Source organism: Balaenoptera acutorostrata, chromosome 15 (genome assembly GCF_949987535.1).
Source record: "Balaenoptera acutorostrata chromosome 15, mBalAcu1.1, whole genome shotgun sequence".
NCBI lineage: Eukaryota > Metazoa > Chordata > Mammalia > Artiodactyla > Balaenopteridae > Balaenoptera > Balaenoptera acutorostrata.
Window position 1 is genome coordinate 38,238,878 of NC_080078.1, and position 19,944 is coordinate 38,258,821.

The 19,944-nt window shown below is 56.8% G+C and overlaps 5 protein-coding genes and 3 non-coding genes across 10 annotated transcripts; 5 read left to right on the forward strand and 3 right to left on the reverse strand.

Annotated features, from left to right (window-relative positions):
• Nucleotides 1-816: 816 nt before the first annotated feature.
• RNF151 (ring finger protein 151) lies at nucleotides 817-2,971 on the reverse strand. Its single transcript, XM_057529699.1, has 4 exons — nucleotides 2,936-2,971; nucleotides 2,645-2,790; nucleotides 2,220-2,316; nucleotides 817-1,465 (listed from the first exon to the last, which is right to left on the reverse strand). The coding sequence occupies exons 1-4, from the start codon at nucleotides 2,969-2,971 to the stop codon at nucleotides 983-985; spliced, it is 762 nt and encodes a 253-aa protein (XP_057385682.1). The 3' UTR covers nucleotides 817-982.
• A 1,578-nt stretch (nucleotides 2,972-4,549) lies between these two features.
• On the reverse strand, nucleotides 4,550-4,676 carry LOC114237908 (small nucleolar RNA ACA64). Its single transcript, XR_003623376.1, has one exon. It is a non-coding gene; the product is annotated as a small nucleolar RNA ACA64 (small nucleolar RNA).
• Nucleotides 4,677-4,887: 211 nt separating this feature from the next.
• Nucleotides 4,888-6,993, forward strand: RPS2 (ribosomal protein S2). Its single transcript, XM_007198402.3, has 8 exons — nucleotides 4,888-5,002; nucleotides 5,180-5,377; nucleotides 5,466-5,555; nucleotides 5,692-5,799; nucleotides 6,056-6,229; nucleotides 6,310-6,469; nucleotides 6,689-6,780; nucleotides 6,875-6,993. Exons 2-8 carry the CDS (start codon nucleotides 5,183-5,185, stop codon nucleotides 6,953-6,955), a joined length of 900 nt encoding a protein of 299 aa, XP_007198464.3. The 5' UTR covers nucleotides 4,888-5,002; nucleotides 5,180-5,182; the 3' UTR covers nucleotides 6,956-6,993.
• On the forward strand, nucleotides 5,853-5,986 carry LOC114237902 (small nucleolar RNA SNORA64/SNORA10 family). Its single transcript, XR_003623370.2, has one exon. It is a non-coding gene; the product is annotated as a small nucleolar RNA SNORA64/SNORA10 family (small nucleolar RNA).
• Nucleotides 6,496-6,622, forward strand: LOC114237903 (small nucleolar RNA SNORA64/SNORA10 family). The gene has a single exon (XR_003623371.1). It is a non-coding gene; the product is annotated as a small nucleolar RNA SNORA64/SNORA10 family (small nucleolar RNA).
• Nucleotides 6,994-7,242: 249 nt separating the features above from the next.
• Nucleotides 7,243-10,007, reverse strand: NDUFB10 (NADH:ubiquinone oxidoreductase subunit B10). Of its 2 annotated transcripts, none has more exons than XM_028166435.2 (4): nucleotides 9,752-10,007; nucleotides 8,251-8,404; nucleotides 7,653-7,792; nucleotides 7,243-7,399 (listed from the first exon to the last, which is right to left on the reverse strand). In XM_028166435.2, the coding sequence occupies exons 1-4, from the start codon at nucleotides 9,897-9,899 to the stop codon at nucleotides 7,296-7,298; spliced, it is 546 nt and encodes a 181-aa protein (XP_028022236.2). In that variant the 5' UTR covers nucleotides 9,900-10,007; the 3' UTR covers nucleotides 7,243-7,295. The 2 variants fall into 2 exon arrangements, with proteins under 2 accessions (XP_028022236.2, XP_007181742.2); XM_007181680.3 differs by having other exon boundaries at nucleotides 8,251-8,389; nucleotides 9,752-10,005.
• Nucleotides 10,008-10,923: 916 nt separating this feature from the next.
• Nucleotides 10,924-11,278, forward strand: LOC103009336 (small EDRK-rich factor 2-like). Its single transcript, XM_057529700.1, is given in 2 exon segments — nucleotides 10,924-11,161; nucleotides 11,244-11,278. Coding segments are annotated over 2 exon segments (273 nt in total).
• A 1,254-nt stretch (nucleotides 11,279-12,532) lies between these two features.
• Nucleotides 12,533-19,810, forward strand: RPL3L (ribosomal protein L3 like). 2 transcript variants are annotated; one of them, XM_007181681.2, is made up of 10 exons: nucleotides 12,533-12,639; nucleotides 13,133-13,325; nucleotides 14,918-15,086; nucleotides 16,284-16,419; nucleotides 17,721-17,907; nucleotides 18,002-18,162; nucleotides 18,369-18,470; nucleotides 18,959-19,054; nucleotides 19,259-19,401; nucleotides 19,669-19,810. In XM_007181681.2, the coding sequence occupies exons 1-10, from the start codon at nucleotides 12,637-12,639 to the stop codon at nucleotides 19,787-19,789; spliced, it is 1,311 nt and encodes a 436-aa protein (XP_007181743.2). In that variant the 5' UTR covers nucleotides 12,533-12,636; the 3' UTR covers nucleotides 19,790-19,810. The 2 variants fall into 2 exon arrangements, with proteins under 2 accessions (XP_007181743.2, XP_007181744.2); XM_007181682.3 differs by having other exon boundaries at nucleotides 12,534-12,639; nucleotides 19,282-19,401.
• Nucleotides 19,811-19,944: the final 134 nt, after the last annotated feature.

Consider the following 19,944-nt stretch of genomic DNA (forward strand, 5'->3'; position numbering starts at 1 on the left):
CCTGCCACTGCAGGAGATATGAGTTCGAACCCTGGTCCCACATGCTGCAGATCAACTAAAGTTAAACCCCTGCGCCAGAACTACTGAGCCTGCGCTCTAGAGCCCACAAGCCACAACTACTGAAGCCTGTGCGCCTAGAGCCCGTGCTACGCAACAAGAGAAGCCACTGCAGTGAAAAGCCCGCTCCCCGCAAGAAGAGTAGACCCGGCTCGCCACAGCAAAAGGCTGTGCCCATTTTTATTTATAAATAAATAAATGTATTTAAAAAAAGCAAAAAGGGCTTCCCTGGTGGCGCAGTGGTTGAGAATCCGCCTGCCAATGCAGGGGACACGGGTTCGAGCCCTGGTCTGGGAAGATCCCACATGCCGCGGAGCAGCTGGGCCCGTGAGCCACAATTACTGAGCCTGCGCGTCTGGAGCCTGTGCTCCGCAACAAGAGAGGCCGCGATAGTGAGAGGCCGGCGCACCGCGATGAAGAGTGGCCCCCGCTCGCCGCAACTAGAGAAAGCCTAAATAAATAAATAAATAAAAATTTAAAAAAAGCAAAAAAGGTATTCGTAGGAAATGTTTACTAAAGTAATCCCAAGACTCCTGCCCCCTTGGCATTCTGGGATTTGGGGCAAGAGTGGTCAGGTGTGGTGAGTTAGCAGATAGAGCCTGTGAACCGGGCTCTGCCTTAGGGCTTCCGGTATAGTATGAGAAATATCGCAGGTAAATTAATAAATCGGGTGATTTCAAAGTCGTTCAAATATTCATTGAGCACATTCCACGTGCAAAGCACTGTTCTAGGCACTTGGGAGACACCAGAGAAGCCGGTGAGCCAGTGTGAAGAACTGGTGGGAAAGAACTTGGAAAGGTCCAGGGAAACAGGCCAAGATGTCCCTTTCAGATGAGGTAATGCCTGGAGGGGGAGGCGTGAGGCCAGCAAGCACAGCGGTGGTGAGGCGGCCAGGCCTGGGCTCTGCGTTTATTTACTCCCCTATTTATAAGGTAGCTTGGCCCTGGGCCCCCCACATCTCAGCCCCAATGCTGACTTCTGGGGGGGCCTCAGCCTCCTCTTGCGGGGCGCCCAAGAGCAGTCCGTCATCTTCCAGGAACTCTCCGAGCTGGGCCAGCTGCCGGCGGATGAGGTTGGCAGACCGGTACACCTTGCGAATGCGCTGTAGCAGGCACAGCACCAGGGTCCGGCAGCGCTCCTGGCGCTGGCACCAGGCCTCGCGCAGCTCACGGTAGCAGTTGTGGCTTGCGCGTTCGGCCGGGCCCAGGGTGGCCCCGCAGCCCAGGGGGCAGCGCTGATGGGCACCATGCTGGCAATTCTGCTGGTGCTCGGCCAGGTTCCCACGAGGCACCCGCGACGTGCACCCCTCGTTGGGACAGGCCATCAGCTCGAAAGGGCATGAGTCCTGGTGCCCCTTCCGATGGGCCAGGGGGCACGTCACCAGGCAGCCAGCTTCGGCGTTCTTGCACTGGGGGTGGAGGAGAGCATCGTGTGAGCCAAACCAGGTGAGACACTGCCAGCCATGAGCCGGCCGCCCCCCATAGAATCCTCCATCCATGGCATTCCACTGAGCAGGAACCACTGAACTGGGAGCCTCCCAAGCTCTTATGTACCACTGGCTTGGTGGAGAGAGGGAAACAGTGGAGCAAATGCTTGGAGGTGGGAAAAATCTAGATCTCTGAGAGGAGGGGGACAGGACCTGAGGTTTAGAGAACAGGGAGTTACATGGTCTGGTGGATTGTTTGTATGCCAGGTTTTTTTTTTTTGGTTCCACTGTGTGGCTTGTGGGATCTTAGTTCCCCGACCAGGGATTGAACCTGAGCCATGGCAGTGAAAGCACTGAATCCTAACCACTAGACCATGAGGGAACTGCCCAGTCAGGTTTTTAAAAAAAAAATCTCAATTTCCCCATCTATAAAACTACGGGGCTGGAGAGTAATGGGCAGCACAACAGACACTCCATCCTCTATAATCCCCATTTTACAGCTGGGGCTCCTGGAGCTCAGAAAGGTTAGGTAACATGCCCAAAGTCACACAGCAAGTAAGCGGTAGAGAAGTGACTCAAATTCAGCCAAGTCTGATGACTTCAAGGAGGGCAGTCTGTTGGTGTAGAAACCCTCAGTTCTGAGGATGGGATTCTTTTCAACCCCTCTTCTGGCTCTGTGCCCCACCCCTACAGGGGTGAGGAGGGTAGGGTGGTGGGAGTGGGTGTTTTGAGCTACCTTGACTTCCAGGCGGCCAATGATCTTCCGGAGTTTATTCACATGGACCATCTTTTTCTGTGTCACCTCTTTCCTGCAGCACGGACAGGTCTTTTGTCTAGGAGACATGAGTGGGGGTGATTGTTGGGAGTGGGAGGAAAGCAAGTGGCAGCAACATGCCTCCCCTGGTGGTCCCTCCTTCTCTTTAGTTGGAAGAGACATAAGAGGGCTTTATAGGGAGCTCTCAGCTCTGAGGCTGGGGCTAAGGGCTGCAGATACCACAGGGTGACCAGACTCACATACATTAGTGTCCCAGGAGATTTGGTAGCTGAACTTTATGGCCGTCATGACCCAGTGCTTGGCTGACCTTCCTCTCTGTTCTGGGCCCCAGGAATGGCTCCCAGCCCCACCCCTGCCCTCCCAGCCTTTTGGGTGCCCAGTAGCACCTGGCTAGCCACGGGAGGATGCACTTCTTGCAGAAGATGTGGCTGCATGGCAAGCTCATCGGCCTCTTGAGAACTCCATGGCAGACAGAGCACAGGAAGTTGCAGTCGGGAGGGCTGGCGAAGAGGTTGAGATCATACCCGCCACTCTGCAAAGGCCAGGCCAGCATCAGGGCCTGGCTGGGACCAGGATCTGGCTCCCCACTCCACATGCCCAGAGAAGGACCCCAGGAAGCTTTGGGTGGGAGGTGGGCCACATGAAAGACCCAAGTGGAGGGCTGGGTCAGCACCCACTTTGAGGTGACAGCGGTGAGGGTCAAGACCCCCCATGACTACCAACCTCCAGCTGTAGAAGCTGGCCTTGGCCTGGAGTTAACACTTGCCCAGAGGGACTTCCCTGATGGCACAGTGGATAAGAATCTGTGCTCCCAATGCAGGGGGCCCGGGTTCGATCCCTGGTCAGGGAACTAGATCCCACATGCATGCTGCAACTAAGAGTTCTCAAGCCTAAACTAAGGAGCCCGTGAGCCACAACTAAGACCCACTGCAACCAAATAAATAAATACTATTTTAAAAAAAAAGACTTGGCCAGAGCCCTCTGAAAGGTTTCCGTGTCCTATTTGGGAGGTTGTACCCCACTGTGCACATCATCTTAGTGAGGAATGGGGTCCAGCTCTGGACAGGTCTAAAAGCTCACCATGATCTCTGTCTGGATGGCAGCTCCACTGACCGCTGGGGCTCAGGAACCCCCATTTCATAGCAGGAGCAGGCTGACATCACAGTGGCATTGTCCAGCTCAGGCCAATCACAGCCCTGGCCCAGGGCACCACCTGGCTCTTGCTCCCCTCTCAAGAGTCACGGGGCAGCTCAGACCCGGCATAGGTCTCTGGAGCCCCTGCCTTGCCTCTGCCTTTGGGGTGGCTGACAGCCATCTTCAAATAGCACTAAGGCTAGAACCAAGCTTCCAGGGGCTACTTCCCCAAAGATGAGGCTCCAGCAGGAGTGCAGGGACTGTTCCCCACTCCTTCCTCAAATAGGCTGCCCAGGTAGCCAGACCCCCAAGAGCTCAGGGGGTTTAGACATTGACTCATCACCAGATCTCTTAGGATCAGAGACCTATGGAGCTAGCTCCAGGGTACAGACCAGGAGTGAGGATCAGATTTCCGTGGTACCACAGCAGGAGCCTAGCATGTGGGAGAGCCTCCCAGAGCAGGTAGGCTGACCGCCTGGGTAGGCCTATGAGAAAAGATGTACGGAAACCAATTTCCATGTGTGAGGCACAGAACAGAGAACTGCAGTTTCAATACCACTGAGTGTTGAGCTCATCAAATCCTAAAGGCCCTAACCCTTTCCTGAGAGCAGTAGGGAGCCACTGCAAGCCTCTGAGCTGCAAGTCTTACACTCCCACCCTTGTTAGTGTTTTGCTTATTCAGCCTGACTCACCTCAAGCTCAAGGTACTTTACATGCTGATGTAGAAGATACGGGGTGTGGGTAGAAATAATATGGTTTCAAACCTGGCTCTGCCGCTTTTGGAGGGTGGGATCTTAGAATCACCTGCCAACCTCCAAAACCGGGTTCTACCCCTGCGTGGCATCCAAAGCAGAGTTGAGCTGGCCTGGAAGAGGTGTCCCACAAAGGTCTCTCCTCCACAGCACACCTCGGTCCCCACGTCAGCAGATGCGTTTTCCAGGATGGTAGTCGGGGGATCAAGAACACCCACACACGGATGAATTAGATCAACAGCTTTATTGAAAAACGAAAGCAGAGCCCCCCTTCCCCCGCGGTCATGGCGTCGTCGGCCTCAGGCTCTGAGCATCCAGGTATCCTGCGTGTAGAAGACGAGATCAGGGATCAGGTACCAGAGTCCAGAACATGAGAGCGGCCGCAACCGAGCCCGGAGCGGCGGCGCGTGTCGGGGCCTGGGTTTCACCTCCCCACACGGAGGAGCGGGCGGTGAGCTGAGGCCCCCGGTGGCTCTGGGCGCCGAGTCTCACCTGCGGCCACGGCCAAAGCCTCAGGTGATTTTCAACCAACGCCGATCTCCCAATCACCCCACAGCACCGCAAAGTGCCAGACCGAAGCACCTTCTGATCAGACCTACCTGCAGCCAGAGAATACGAGGTAGAGGCCGAGCAGGCCCCTTATAGCAGCGTCCCAGTCGCGCAGATTCCGGGGCCGCACACACGCAGGCACTCGCAGAGCTCGGCGGGGGCGGGTCCCCTCGGAGCCAATCACAGGCTGTTTTATAGGCCCTTGGCGCAAGAGCGATTGGGGTGGGACAGCCGAGATCTCGCGGCGCTTGGCGCTATATAAAGACTCCCTTGGGGGCGGCTTCCTTCTTTTTTTTTCCCTGAAAACACGTGAGTATCCGCGTTTGTAGCGGCGGCCGGTGGGCCTGGGCGGTGGGAATCCGCCGCCATCGGCCAGGGTCTGGGCTGGTGCGCCCGTGCTCTGGGGCTGACGCCCGGCCTGGGCGCCCGAGGCGTCCGTAGATGCCAGGGCCTCACTGACTGGCTGGTTCTTGTTACTCTTTTTAGCAAATGGCGGATGACGCCGGTGCTGCGGGAGGGCCCGGAGGCCCCGGGGGCCCCGGGGGCCCTGGGGGCCCTGGCATGGGAGGCCGTGGTGGCTTCCGCGGAGGCTTCGGCAGCGGCGTCCGGGGCCGGGGCCGGGGTCGCGGTCGGGGCCGGGGCCGAGGCCGCGGAGCTCGCGGAGGCAAGGCCGAGGACAAGGAGGTGGGTCTGCGTTATGCGCGTGAGGCGGGCCCTTGGACGGCACCGGGAAGGCGGTCCTGGGCACCTGCTGCGCCTTTTCCTTTTCCAGTGGCTCCCCGTCACCAAGCTGGGCCGCTTGGTAAAGGACATGAAGATCAAGTCCCTGGAGGAGATCTATCTTTTTTCTTTGCCCATCAAGGTAAACATAGTTTTTGTTTTTTTGGGTGGGGCCTTGGCCTGGGGTCGAGGGAGTTTTGTCATTGGTTGGACATTGAGGGGTCCTAGGCTCCACCTTTGGTTTTATTAAACAGTTTTGTCACATTTTTTTCTTGTAGGAATCTGAGATCATTGACTTTTTCTTGGGGGCATCTCTCAAGGACGAGGTTTTGAAGATTATGCCTGTGCAAAAGCAGACCCGTGCTGGCCAGCGGACCAGGTTCAAGGTAACCCAGCCATCTTATTTTCCTAGGCTGTTTCTACCAAAGGTTTTTGTGAGACTCTCTCAGCTCTGCATGGTTGTACTTGTCTTCACGCGTGTGACTTTCGTAATGGGGAGAGAGAGAAAGGATCTCCTCAGGATCTCAGATAGGTCTCCTGGTGGCCAGTCTTTCCTTGAGGGGCACAACAGACCCTGTGCGGTTGGTGGCTACTGACGTTATGAAGGGCAGTGGACCACCAACCACGTCAGTCTCTTTGCAGGCGTTTGTCGCCATCGGGGATTACAACGGACATGTTGGTTTGGGTGTGAAGTGTTCTAAGGAGGTAGCCACTGCCATCCGTGGGGCCATCATTCTGGCCAAGCTCTCCATCGTCCCCGTGCGACGAGGCTACTGGGGGAACAAGATTGGCAAGCCCCATACTGTCCCTTGCAAGGTAGGCTGGATGGTGGTGCGTGGCAGGGCCTGCAGTGGTGCAGACTCTCCAGCCCATCTCCTGACTCTACCCCTTCCCAGGTGACTGGCCGCTGTGGCTCTGTGCTGGTGCGCCTCATCCCTGCCCCCAGGGGCACTGGCATCGTCTCAGCCCCTGTGCCCAAGAAGCTACTGATGATGGCCGGAATTGACGACTGCTACACCTCTGCCAGGGGCTGCACTGCAACGCTGGGCAACTTCGGTAGGTGGCCGACATGTAGACTCTGGCTTCTCTCAGCTCTGCTCAGTCACATTCTGTGTGTGGTTGGTGTATTTTGAGAGAGAGAGGAAGGCCCTCCTAATGCACGACAGACTGGCCCACAGTGCCCTTTCTGTTCCTAGGAGTGCGACAGCTTCTTGCTGTAACTGGGGGTTCATCTCAGGTTAGTTCACTAACCCTCTCCTATTTTCTCTTTTTCAGCCAAGGCCACTTTTGATGCCATTTCCAAGACCTACAGTTATCTCACTCCTGATCTCTGGAAAGAGACGGTGTTCACCAAGTCTCCGTATCAGGTACTGCCTGCCCCGCTACCCTGTTAGGCAGGCCGGGCAAAGCAAAGGGTAGCAGTCTGTTTGGTTACAACTGAAGCCTCTTTTGTCTTTCTAGGAATTCACTGACCATCTTGTGAAGACCCACACCAGAGTTTCTGTGCAGAGGACCCAGGCTCCAGCTGTAGCCACCACATAGTTTTCTATAAGAAAAATAAAGTGATTGAAACTAGTTTATATAGTTGTCTCGTTTTTTTGGGGGGGCCGTACCATGAAGCTTGTGGGATCTTCGTTTCCTGACCAGGGGTTGAACCCAGGCCCCCAGCAGTGAAAGTGCAGAGTCCCTAACCCGCTGGACCATCAGGGAACTCCCTATTCTCAAGTTTAGTGGTGGCTGAATTTGGAAGGGAAATGGGGCCAGTAAGATGAGAAATCTGAATAAAGCTTATCAGTGTGTCAAGGTTGGGGGCTAAAGATGACACCACAGAGATTCCATTACTCTTTATTTTAGCAACAGCAGTGAGGTGGTTCGAGCTGCCTCAGGCAGCAGCAGCCTCTTTGGCGGCTTTTCTCTCTGCCAGCATCCTCTGCTTCTGTTTTGCCAGGCACTTCCTGGCAGAATAATGGGCCCCCAGGTCATGATCTGGGAAAGAGATGGGGAGGGGAGTCATGGTCCATGATGGGAATTTGTGGTCTTTTCTCCATGCAGGGAGGGCTCAGGCGGCTAAGACAAGTTACTGAGCAGACAAGGGATGAGGTAAGGTGATTTTTTTCTACAACCACCAGAGACTGCAAAATGTTTAGTATCCAGCTGTGTGGAGACTGGAAGGAGGACTGTGAAGTGAGGTGGCAGAAGCAGGAGTAGCTGGGGGCAGGGTGGGGTGGAGCTGACTCACAGCGGTCCTGGTAGGCCTTGGCCACCTGGGTGAACTGCTCCAGCTCCTTGGCACAGTTCTGCCTGTAGCTCTCACCTTCCCTCTGCTGACAGGCCTTTAGCCTTTCCTGGATAATGTTGACGATTTCCTGATCAACTTTGCTGAAAGGAAAATGAGAAAGATGGTGAACAACAGGGGTCCCCAACCCCCAGGGCCGTAGACCACTACGGTCCATGGCCTGTTAGGAACCGGCTGCACAGCAGGAGGTGGGCGTTGGGTGGCAGGCGCGTGAGCCAGCGAAGCTTCATCTGCCACTCCCCGTCGCTCGCATTACTGTCTGAACCTCCCCCCCCACCGCCACCCCATGGAAAAGCTGTCTTCCATGAAACTGGTCCCTGGTGCCAAAAAGGTTGGGGACCGCTGGTCTAAGTCTATAAGGATTCCCTGTACTCGGAAAGTAAAATGAAGGCAGGGCCTGGGAGCCCTGTGGTCTGGCCCCTCCACCCCTAGATCTGGGTTGGCCACCATCTCATGGCATCGGGAGGGAATATGCTCATTGCACAGGGCTTTCAGTAGTATTCACTGACTAAAAGAAGAAGCCCAAGGGGGGAGAACTTACTAGTCTCTTCTCCATTGCATTTCTGCTTCAAACATGCACAATATGTCCTTTTCCTTGCACTCAGTGATGTCCGGCACGCGGCGGAACTCACGGTGGTAGTAATAATACCTGTTCTTGGCATGCTGCCGCTCTATAAACTCTGCAAAGAGAAAACCTCAGGTGCAAAGAGAAAACCCCAAGTCCAAAGGCCCTATTGGTTTGGACAAGCCACAGTTTGAAAGGGCTCTTAGCTTTGTATTTCTCATAAGCCGTGGAAGAGGCAGGTTTCCCAAATGTTCTCAGCTTTTACAAAGACTGGCAATTGGACTCCCAAAGAAGAGGTGTGGGCTGGCAGACAGTCCTGGAAAGGACTGGGCTACAAATGGCAATGTCTACCGTTTATGGAGTTTCTTGTAAGCCAGGAACCACGCTGTGTTGCATAATACATTAACTCACTTTGTCCCCATGATAACCCTATGGCGGGCAGATCCTTTTCATTTACAGAGAGGAGACCCAGGCTCTGAGAGATGGCAGGATTCAGAGCCCGTTCTCTGCAAGCCCACACCCTGCTACAGTCCCTCCTGCCGGCCCAGCTCCCCCAGAGCACGGGGATTCCACTGTGGAGGCAAAGAGGCCCCAACAGGGAGCCACCAGCAGGGATTCCAGTCCCAGTTCTGCTACTGCTGACCTTCCGGCCTCAACTTCCCCATGGGTAAATGAACAAGTTAGACCTAGTGAGATCTCATCCATCCAGACATATAAAAAACTTTCTAGAAAACTGCTATACAAAAGAGGGAGCAGATCCACTACTGTCTTTTCCAGACCTTGGGGCGGGGTGGGGTGGGGTGGGGGTGGTTCCTCCCCCGACAAAGAGCCACCAGAGCATGCTATGCACCCCAAATGTTCTGTTGTTGAACGAATGGATTGATTAATTAGGTGCATGAATGAATCACCTGGCACTAGGGACTATGGGCATTATGCTCTGCCTGCTGCACCACCAAGATGGCTGAACCACAAACTGGACAACGATGGTTTAAAACGTTCACCTAGTTTGGACCAGAGATGGCGGAATTTGGGCAGCTCTCAAGCGTGGGCACACACGCAGGGCAAGTTACAGCACACGTAGGTGGAAGGGGCATCGGCCATCAGTGACCACCCGGGCCATTTTGCAGGCATGCAAAGGGTTGGGAGAACCCCTGTACCTCAACAGCCCTCTGTGACCGCCTGCTGTGCAAAACGCAGGATGCAAAGCGTGCAGGGAGAGTGGGATCTAACAAGCCTCAGGACGCAGATGACTTCGATCAGCAAACAGCCCCTAACATTTGAGAGAGGCCGGAGACCAGGGGTCCGTGGACGGCGGCTGGGGCCATACAGCAGTGAGGGCTCTTGGTGTGTGTGTGAGTTGGGGCGTCCCAAGAGGTGAGGCCTGGGGTGCAGTGGGGGTCCAGGCTGAGTGACGGGTGCGGGGGGCCCGGGAACGGTTGGGGGGCCCCGGGGCGCAAGGCCCGGCTGGGGCTCGTACCTCTCGCGAGGGTCACTGGCCGGTCCACGAGAAGGTCGAAAGCCTTCGTAAAATAGGTGATAGGGTTGGTCAGAGAGGTCTGCGGCGAGGGCGCCGGCGTGCGGCGCGGGGGCTCGGGGTACACGTTGTTGTCCCAGCTGTCCGGCATGGCGGCGGCGCGCGGCGGGCTCGACTCTCGGACGCGCTCCCGCGGCCTCCGCCTTGGTCCCGCGGCCTAGTTCGCCCGCACAGAGGACACCGGAGAGCGGCCGCGCCTGCGCAGGACGGCCGGCGCCCGCGAGGCACCATGGGACTTGTAGTTCGCCCCGCCTGCCCAAGTGTTGCCTCGGGAGATGCTTCGCAGTGCGAGCGCCCCCTCATGGGACCGCAGCGCCATTGCACTCGCGACGAGCGCCTACTCTGTGCTGGGCGCTGGTATCAGCGGTGAAGGAAACAGAGATCCCTATTTACATTCTAAGGGGAGACAGACACAGGAGTAAGGAAACTATTCATTCAGTTCGGATGGCGTGTAGGCACGTGCCAAGTGCAGCAGGGAGCAGGATGATGAACACAGCTCGGCTCTTCTGGAGAACTCAGGCCGCTGGAGCAAATAACAAAGTCAACAGATAACACAAGCTGCCAAAGGCTGTACTCTTCCAGGAAGCCCTCCTGGATTGTCCATTCCCTACCTCCCTCTCTGAGCTCCATTGTGTCTGCCAGGGCCCCTCATGGACTGGCTGATGCCACTGAGCTTGGAGAGGGGGCTGCCTGGGGCAGCACAGAAGGTAGGGTTTGCCCACCCACCCCCCACCCCCACCCCCCGACTAGGGAGAAGTGGCTCCTACCCTGGGCACAGGGCACTCTGTTTTGGTTCTGAGGGTTCCATCCTGGCCCTGAGCACTGTTGTGCCCTTGAGGCAGCTCCACTGACCAGGGCCCTACTGGCCACCCTCTGTGATCTCCATACCTGGCACACCCCCTGGCTAGCACCAGGGAGGATGGGTGCTGGTCACTTCCTGCCCAGAGGCTGGGGTCAGTCATTAACTCTATGGACGCACAGAATCCGGAATCATAGTAACCTTAAATCTTCAAATCATGAACTCTTAGAAACTGTCACACTCAACTAATTATAACATTGGCCTGCAATGTCGGGCTGAACGAGGGGACCCAGTGGAGGTGGGCCGGAGTCATCGCATGACCCTCAGTAACCAGCACGAGCTCGCCCACCAGAGGAATATGAGAAAGCAGAGTATAGTACTCAGTTAAGGGAAAGCACCCAGATGATGGCTTTCTGCTGCCACCCAGCAGCGGACAGACTCAGAGATCATGCAGCAGAAGCAGAAAAAGGCAAATGAGAGGGAGGAACCCAAGCAGCTTTGTGGCTCCATGTCTAACCCTCTGGCCCTTGGCCTGTGTGGCTGGAGCCCCCACCGTGTGCTCCCAGGCCCAGCACCGAGGGTGTTCCCTTTGGCCCTGAGTCTGCAACATGTCGCTCCTGTGCTACCTTCCTTCAGGGAGCCCCTCTCCCCCAGGGCCATTTCTGGGCTGAGGGGTTTACCCCTTCCCAGTGATTTTTTTCCTGCAGGACTCAGCCCAAAGTATTAAAAGTAGCTTTGTCATTCAAAAACAATGACAAAAACAAAGAATTGTAGATTTTAGTAGCGTAGAATTTTAGCACCCAGGGATGCAAAATCCACAGACCTGCAGAGATATCTTAGGCCTGTAAAACTCTGATTCTACAATTACAGAACTTTAGAACCATAAAATCTTTGAATTAAAAAATAAAAGATTTCAGGGACTTCCCTGGTGGCGTAGTGGTTAAGAATCCGCCTGCCAATGCAGGGGACACGGGTTCGAGCCCTGGTCTGGGAAGATCCCACATGCCATGGAGCAACTAAGCCCATGCGCCACAACTACTGATCCTGCACTCTAGAGCCCACAAGCCACAACTACTGAAGCCCGCGCGCCTAGAGCCCGTGCTCCGCAACAAGAGAAGCCACTGTAATGAGAAGCCTGCACACTGCAGTGAAGAGTAGCTCCTGCTCGCCACAACTAGAGGAAGCCTGCACGCAGCAACGAAGACCCAACACAGCCAAAGATAAAATATAAATAAATAAATTTATTTTAAAAAAGTATAAAAAAAAATTTAAGTTCATAAAATTATCTTAAGGGACTTCCCTGGTGGTGCAGTGGTTAAGACTCTGCGCTCCCAATGCAGGGGGCCCGGGGTTCAATCCCTGGTCAGGGAACTAGATACCACATGCATGCCGAAACTAAGGAGCCCGCCTGCTGCAACTAAGACCCGATGCAACCAAATAAATAAATATTAAAAAAAAAAAGTATCCTAAGTGTTCTTGGCTCATAGCTACTAGAGTCAAGGGACCTTGATTGAATCACAGTTCTAGTGATCCTCTGGGCACAGAGCCAAACTTCCCCATCTTCCCGCCGTTTGTCCAGCTCAGGCTCACAGCCCTCAGGACAGCACAGGAATCTGCTCTGCTTCAAGGCCAGCAAACTGGACTCAGACCCTCCTAATGGCAGCTGCCCAAGGGAAGCTCCCCAACCCGAGTTCCTAAACCCCCTACCAGGCCAAGTTGTTTCTGTCTTGGAGGGTCACACGAAGCAGAAAACAAAGTGTGTGACCCAGTCCCAGGACCCTTGAGGAAACAAGTGCCAGCCCTAGCTCCAGGTGCACCCCCCAGGCTGCCCAGGCTGCCCCCCTTCACCCTGCCCTGGGCCAGGCCCGCTCCTGACACCAGAGCCCACATCCGCCACAGGAGATGACAGAGCTCCCCTGCCAGGGGCTAAATCTGGGATCTGGCTGCTGTGCGTCCTGGCCCTGCCACTCGACCTCCGACGCCTGGTGAGGTGGCCCCTTCCCTTCCTAACCTGCAGGGACAGGCCTCCATGGTCAGTGGGCTGGCGGGGGCGGCGTTGGGGGGAAGCACGCCAGCTTCCTGGCGAGGGGCAAGTGGGCTTCTGGGATCTATCCCAGCAGAGAAGGTCCTTGGGCCTGTGACAGAGTAGGTGATTAGAGGGGACAGCAGGGGGCCCAAGCTCTGGCTTCCAGGCCTAGGACAGGCAAACAGAGGGACAGATGGCAGCGGCCCCCTGCCTCTGTGGCCTTGGCCGCAGGGTGGACCTGCCTCTTCTGGGTCCAGCCAGGCAGGGCCAGGCCACTGAGACAGGAAGCCCATGGGTGAGGGGGGCTGCTGCTGGCTCTGTCCCTAAGACACTGCCCTTGGAGAAGTTTCCCTCCTTTCTTGTGGACAGATGCAGGCCCTGAGGGCCACCAGGTCTCAGCCTGGGGTCTCTAGCTCACTTCCGGTCTGGTCTCTGGGACCGCCCAGCTGCACCCAGCAGGGAGACCCCAGCTCTGATCTCCCTTCCCTTCTGTCCCCAGTCCCACCGGAAGTTCTCTGCCCCTCGGCATGGACAGCTGGGCTTCCTGCCACACAAGAGGAGCCGCCGGCACCGGGGCAAGGTGAAGACGTGGCCTCGGGACGACCCCAGCCGGCCCGTGCACCTCACGGCCTTCCTGGGCTACAAGGCTGGCATGACACACACTCTGCGGGAGGTGCACCGGCCAGGGCTCAGTGAGTGGCCGCTAGGGGCCCCTGGGGGGCGGGCCGAGCACCCTCGACCGCCAGAAGATCTGGAGGTCCTTCCAGATGCTAGGAGCCACAACTGGGCTCCTGGAGGGGAAACAGCCCCAGAAGGGGCCAGGCCCCGCCATGGGCACCTCAGTCAGAATGTTGACTGCTGGCCGTGCCTCAAGAACTGATCTGTCATTGCCCCAGTTTACAGATGAGGAAATAGAGCAGTTATGAAACTTGTAGGAGCTAAGATTCAAGGGCAGGTGCCCCTACACACTTCCGGTTTTGAGATCATCGTAGTGTGGTTATAAGAAATAATACAGAGGGATCCCACGCACCCTTTACCCAGTTTCCTCAATGGAAACATCTCTTAATACCATGGTAATATGTCATAGCTGGATAATGACATGGATACACCCTACCCATCTTATGCTGGATTCTCCTGAATAAGATGTGTGTTTATTTAGTTCTATGAGGTTCTGTCACGTGTAAATGCGTGTACCCACCACCTTGGAACATTCCATTCCCACAACAGTCCCTCCTGTTGCCCTATTATAGCCACAGCCGCCACCCCCCAACCTTCTGGCAACCACTCATCTGTTCTCCATCTCTCCTAAAGTATATATTTTTTGGCTGCGCCACGCAGCTTGCAGGATCTTAGTTCCCTGACCAGGGATCGAACCCGGGCCCTCGGCAGTGAAAGTGCCAAGTCCTAACCTCTGGACCTCCAGGGAATTCCCCTAATACATATATATATATATTTAAATTTTATTTATTTATTTTTGGCTGTGTTGGGTCTTCATTTCTGTGCAAGGGCTTTCTCTAGTTGCGGCAAGCGGGGGCCACTCTTCATCGCGGTGCGCGGGCCTCTCACTATCGCGGCCTCTCTTGTTGGGAGCACAGGCTCCAGAAGCGCAGGCTCAGTAGTTGTGGCTCACGAGCCTAGTTGCTCCGCGGCATGTGGGATCTTCCCAGACCAGGGCTCGAACCCGTGTCCCCTGCATTGGCAGGCAGATTCTCAACCACTGTGCCACCAGGGTAGGCCCCCTAATATATATTTTAAGCATATACTTCTTTGACTTCGGATCAGCCTCATTAATAACATCTATAAAATCATGGGTTTAGGACAAGTCTTAGGTTTTATTCTAGAACTCATCCACATACATTCATAGTGCCCATTTGTACTCCCCTAGAGGACGCCCAACCCTACCCTTTGGGGGATGCTACTCTGGCTGTGGCTTTCCTGGCCCACTCCTGGGCGGTCTGGTGGGGAAACCGAGGCAGGAGCGGGTCAGGCCTTACCTGAGCTGAGTCAGAGCTAGTGTGGACACTTGTGGGGTCTTGCCCAGCAGTGGCTCCACACGCAGGGCAGAGCAGGGAGAGAAGGGCCGGGAGTGGGGAGGCTCAGGGCTGGAGGTCAGGGGCCTGCTCACAGGGGCCTCTGTCTGCAACAGCCCTGGGGCTCTGGCGCTGGGTCCTCCTGCGGGCAGGTGGGGCTGTGGTCGGCACTTCCACCCCTTCCCCCTCTCCATGGGACTCCCCGTGGGACTCGGAGGCCCCCCTCCACGCCTCTGTCTCTGGGTTTCGTTCAGAAATTTCCAAGAGGGAGGAGGTGGAGGCGGTGACGATTGTGGAGACGCCGCCTCTGGTGGTGGTGGGCGTGGTGGGCTACGTGGCCACCCCGCGAGGCCTGCGGAGCTTCAAGACCATCTTTGCGGAACATCTCAGCGACGAGTGCCGCCGCCGCTTCTACAAGGACTGGTGAGGCCCCGTGGGGATGCCGGGCAGTTGGGCAGGAGGAGGAGTGTCAGCAGCGTGTGGAAGGCAGGAAAGTGTGTGTGTGTGTGTGTGTGTGTGTGTGTGTGTGTGTATGCGTGTGAGTGTGTGATGCCTTCCCTCCAATAAAAGACAAGAGGGCTGGAGAGGAAATTAGAGGAAAAAGGAAAGCAAACATTCTCATCCTCAGGGTGAACTAAGGAACTAATTTGATGGAATGTCAGAGTTGGTTCCGAGCTTCCTAGCAGCCAGGGTGAAAAGGGAAATAGCCAACTGACAAGCTCTTTTCATCAGAAAGAAAGGCATCCTTAGGCCTCAAATCTTCCCTGGCATTAAGTCCAGAAAGGGAAGGCGCCTCTGCCTGAGGAACCTCACAGACACCCCCTTCCATATGGAGGCAGAGGCATGTATAGCCTCCATGGGAGGTGAGGATCTTGGGCCCCAGTGTCAGAGCAGGCTGTGTGACCACAGGCAAGCTGACTGACCTTTTAGAACCTCACCTCACCACCCCCCCCCACCACACACACACACACACACACACACACACACACACACACACTCCCCACAGACACCGTCAAATGGGAACAGGAGAGGTCCCCGCATCTTGGGGCAGCCCTGAGGATGAGCTGAGCAGAGTGTGTCAAGTGCTCAGCACAGGGAAAGAGCTCAGCGAACGCCAGCTGGCCTTGTTTTTGCTGCTGCAATTGTGATCAACTTGCCCCTCACCTGACCTCTGTGAACCTCGGTTTCTTCATCTGTAGGATGGGGATAATGATGTCCACCGTCCAGCATCCTGGCAAGGGTTAGGAACGATGGGGTGTGGGGCCTGGCCAGTCCTGACTGTTCGCTTTAGAAGTGGGTTCAGCAGCCATGGCAAAGTGGGCACGTGGCCGTGGCTGGCTGGCACGCCCCTTCCCTGGGCTCCTGCACATCTGCTCACTCTCAGCCCCAGGAGGCAGGGAGGGTACCCACTTTACGGAGCAGAAAACTGAGGCCTAGAGAGGGAAAGACAGTCTGTGCTTAAGGAGGGCGCCTGGAACCAGCCCAGGGACCCCAGGGGCCCAGCAATGCCTCCCCTGGGAAGGGGAGGAGGGAGGAGGGGGACATCTAAGCCCATGCTTGGTAGGCTGCAGTGGAGGCTGCCGTGCTGGCCGTGCTGAGCACCCTCTGTGCGCGGCTCAGGCACAAGAGCAAGAAAAAAGCCTTCACCAAGGCCTGCAGGAGGTGGCGCGACGCCGACGGCAAGAAGCAGCTGCAGAGGGACTTTGCTGCCATGAAAAAGTACTGCAAGGTCATCCGGGTCATCGTCCACACCCAGGTCAGCCCCTACCCCCTGGTCCACACTGGTCAGCCAGTCCACCCCCTGGGCCCACCCTCCCTCAGCCTGGCTTCCAGGAGCCCTGGCAAATGTCAGCCTAAAAATACTGCGAGCCCCGGGCATAGGCCCAAAGTGTCGGCTGACCAGCCAGCCGCCGGCAGCCCCGGGGATGGGGTGTTGGGCATCAGTGCACTCTGAGGGCTGCAGGGTACTGGCCACACCCAGCAGTCAACCAAGGCCCTGAAATGCCCCAAAGGTCCAGGATCGTCTGCCCAGTGTTGGGTGTGGGGGGCCGGCCGCCTCTGTTTGGGGTCTGGCACATGTGGGTGTGAATCAACATTCGTAAGTGGGGTCTGGCTTCATGTGGGCTGACAGGTTACCTATACCCTCTGGCTTTTTCTGGAACGTTCAGGGAAGCCTTCCCAGGCCCGGAGCAGTGACCCTCCCCAACTGCCTGAGTTACTCTCACACTTGCAGTTCCTGGTTTCGTGTGTCATTGGTTAACATCCATCTCCCTCCATAGACTTGAGCTCCACGGGGGCAGGGGTCACAGCTTCCTGCTCACTGCTGTACCCCACCCCCCAGGAGGCTTATATGCAACAGGTCCTCCATCAGTACTGGTTGAGCCCTATGCTGTGACCTAACCGCGTCCCTGCTTCCACCTCACACAGCAGCAGCCAGAGATGTTTAAAAATGTGCATCAGATCATGTCACACCCTGCACTTGGAATAAAGCCCGAGCTACTCCCTGTGAGACCTGCCTGGCCAGGCCCCTGCTCAACTATCACTGCCCTGAACCCTCCTCCCTGTTCACCACAGTCCAGACACACTGGTCTCGTTTCTGTCCCACCAACCACCACCTCCGCATCTTCCCTGCCACAAGGCCTTTGCATATGCGGTTCCCTCTGCCCCAAAAGCTCTCAGATCTTCACCTAGTGGTTCCTTCTTGCCATTGATGTCACCTCCTCAGAGAGGCCCTCCTTCACCACCCTCATGTGCAATAACTGTCCCCTCCACCCTCAATATTTCGTCACAACACTTAGGCCTATCCAAGAGTTTACTTGGTTTCTGCCGCCCAACTAGATGGCTCCATGGGGGCCAAGACGCTGTCTGCCTCATTCCATGCTGTATCCCCAGTGCCTCGCACAGAATGTGGCATATAGGCACACCAGAGCATGGGATCATCTGTTGAACGAATGCGTGCATGAAAGTCTGCCGGGGTCACCAGCTGGCTTTGTCGTGTCTGCAAATGGGGGTGTGTGTGACTTTCTGGGAACCGACTGGCCGTGCCATGTCTTACAGATGAAGCTGCTGCCCTTCCGGCAGAAGAAGGCCCACATCATGGAGATCCAGCTGAATGGCGGCACGGTGGCTGAGAAGGTGGCCTGGGCCCAGGCCCGGCTGGAGAAGCAGGTGCCAGTGCACAGCGTGTTCAGCCAGAGTGAGGTCATTGATGTCATTGCCGTCACCAAGGGCAGGGGCGTCAAAGGTAGGGCCGGGTGGGGATGGTGGCTCCAGGAAGGCTGCCTGGAGGAGGTGGGGGCCAAATTGGCCTCTCAGCCACCCACCCCTCCCACCTGCAGGGGTCACGAGCCGCTGGCATACCAAGAAGCTGCCGAGGAAGACCCATAAGGGGCTGCGCAAGGTGGCCTGCATTGGTGCCTGGCACCCTGCCCGCGTGGGCTGCTCCATCGCCCGGGCTGGGCAGAAGGGCTACCATCACCGCACAGAGCTCAACAAGAAGGTGTGTCCGCAGGCCTGGTTTGAGGGGGGATGCCCGTGACCACACCCCAGTGAGTGGGGAGCATGACTCAGATGCTGCCTGGCCCCCTAAGGCTCTGAAATGCCCCCACCAGCGCCTGGGTCTAAGCCCACATTCTGATGGGTGTGGGCATCTTGCCAGCCCCAGAGGCTACCTGCTGTCCCCAATGTGCCCTGTGCTCCTGGCAGATCTACCGCATCGGCCGGGGGCTGCACACAGAGGACGGGAAGGTGGTTAAGAACAACGCATCCACCAGCTACGATGTGACCGACAAATCCATCACACCACTGGTGAGGGTGGGCCACCAGTTTGGCTGAGGGGCCTGGTGTGCATGTGTGGGGCAGGCCTGTGGGGTGCTGCCCTCCCCCAAGAGCTCAGGCACCAGGGTGGACCGCCTGGGTGGACCAAACCCCTGCTGTTCCTGCATCCTCAGAGCCACCACTGCAGACAGCTCATCCTCCAGCTGCTGTCACAGGGTGCGGAGTGCAGCAGCTCCGACTGTGGCCTTGGAGTCAGGCTGCCTGGGCTCAAACCCCAGCTGCAGTGTGTAGCAGCTGCGGGGCCTGGAGCAAGTGACTTCACCCCTCTGAGCCTCAGTTTCCCTCCTCTGTAAAATGCAGATTTTTAAATAAGATAATCACGGGAAGGACTTAGGGTGTGGCTCAGATGCTGCCCTGATTAGTGATCGAGAATGTCACCCTAGGCCAGGGGAGTTCTCCTAGGGCCCCCAGCTGCCTCCTAACCCAGCAGCCCCTTTCCTGGACCCACCTTCCCACAGGGTGGCTTCCCCCACTACGGGGAAGTCAACAATGACTTCGTCATGCTGAAAGGTTGCATCGCGGGCACCAAGAAGAGGATCATCACGCTGAGGAAGGTCAGTGCCGGGTGGTGAGCTGGGGAGTGGGAGCCCCATGGGCCTTGGGGGAGTTGGGGGGGCTGGCCTCCAGCCTGCTTCAGGAGGGGTGGGGATGGGGAAAGCAAAGAGGGAGAGGTTCTAACAGAAGCTGGGTGAGTGAGACCTTCCTGTGTGGGCTGGGGGTAATGCGAGGGGCTGAGTGGAGACCTCCCACGGTGACAGCTCCCCTCTCCCACGGGCTGCAGTCCCTCCTGGTGCACCACAGCCGCAGGGCCCTGGAGAACATCGAGCTCAAGTTCATTGACACCACCTCCAAGTTTGGCCATGGCCGCTTCCAGACAGCCCAAGAGAAGAGGGTCTTCATGGTGAGCCCACCAGCCTTGCTCTCTGGGGCTCCGACACCACATCCTACCTGCCCCAGAGCGGGGAAGCTGAGCAGATGGGGGTGGCACGCATGTCCCTGCACTCATCCACAGGAGGGGGCTTTTAGGGGTCCAGTCCTGGGCACTGATTCTTGCCAGAAAGGAAATAGGGGAGGAACCAGTGGGAGAGGGCGCAGGGCCGACTCCGCGTAACCCAGGCGGCTGGTTAGACCCCTGTGACTAACGCTACTCCTGTCCCTCGCCCACCAGGGTCCCCAGAAGAAGCATCTTGAGAAGGAAAAGCCGGAAACCTCGGGAGACTTGTAGGCAGGATGGGATGGAGGGAGCCAGAAAGAAGCGCGGCACAACCCTCCCCTGTCCCCTTGTCTAATAAAAGCCAGAGGCAACTCTTCCCGCGGTGTCTCAGAGTTGGGGGGCACGGAAAGGCTGGTCAACGGCCGGCAGCCCGGAGCTTAGCGCCGGGAAACGACGAGAGCATACGCGGCTCTGGGTGCACCGCGGCAGCCACTCGGAAACCAGCGCAGC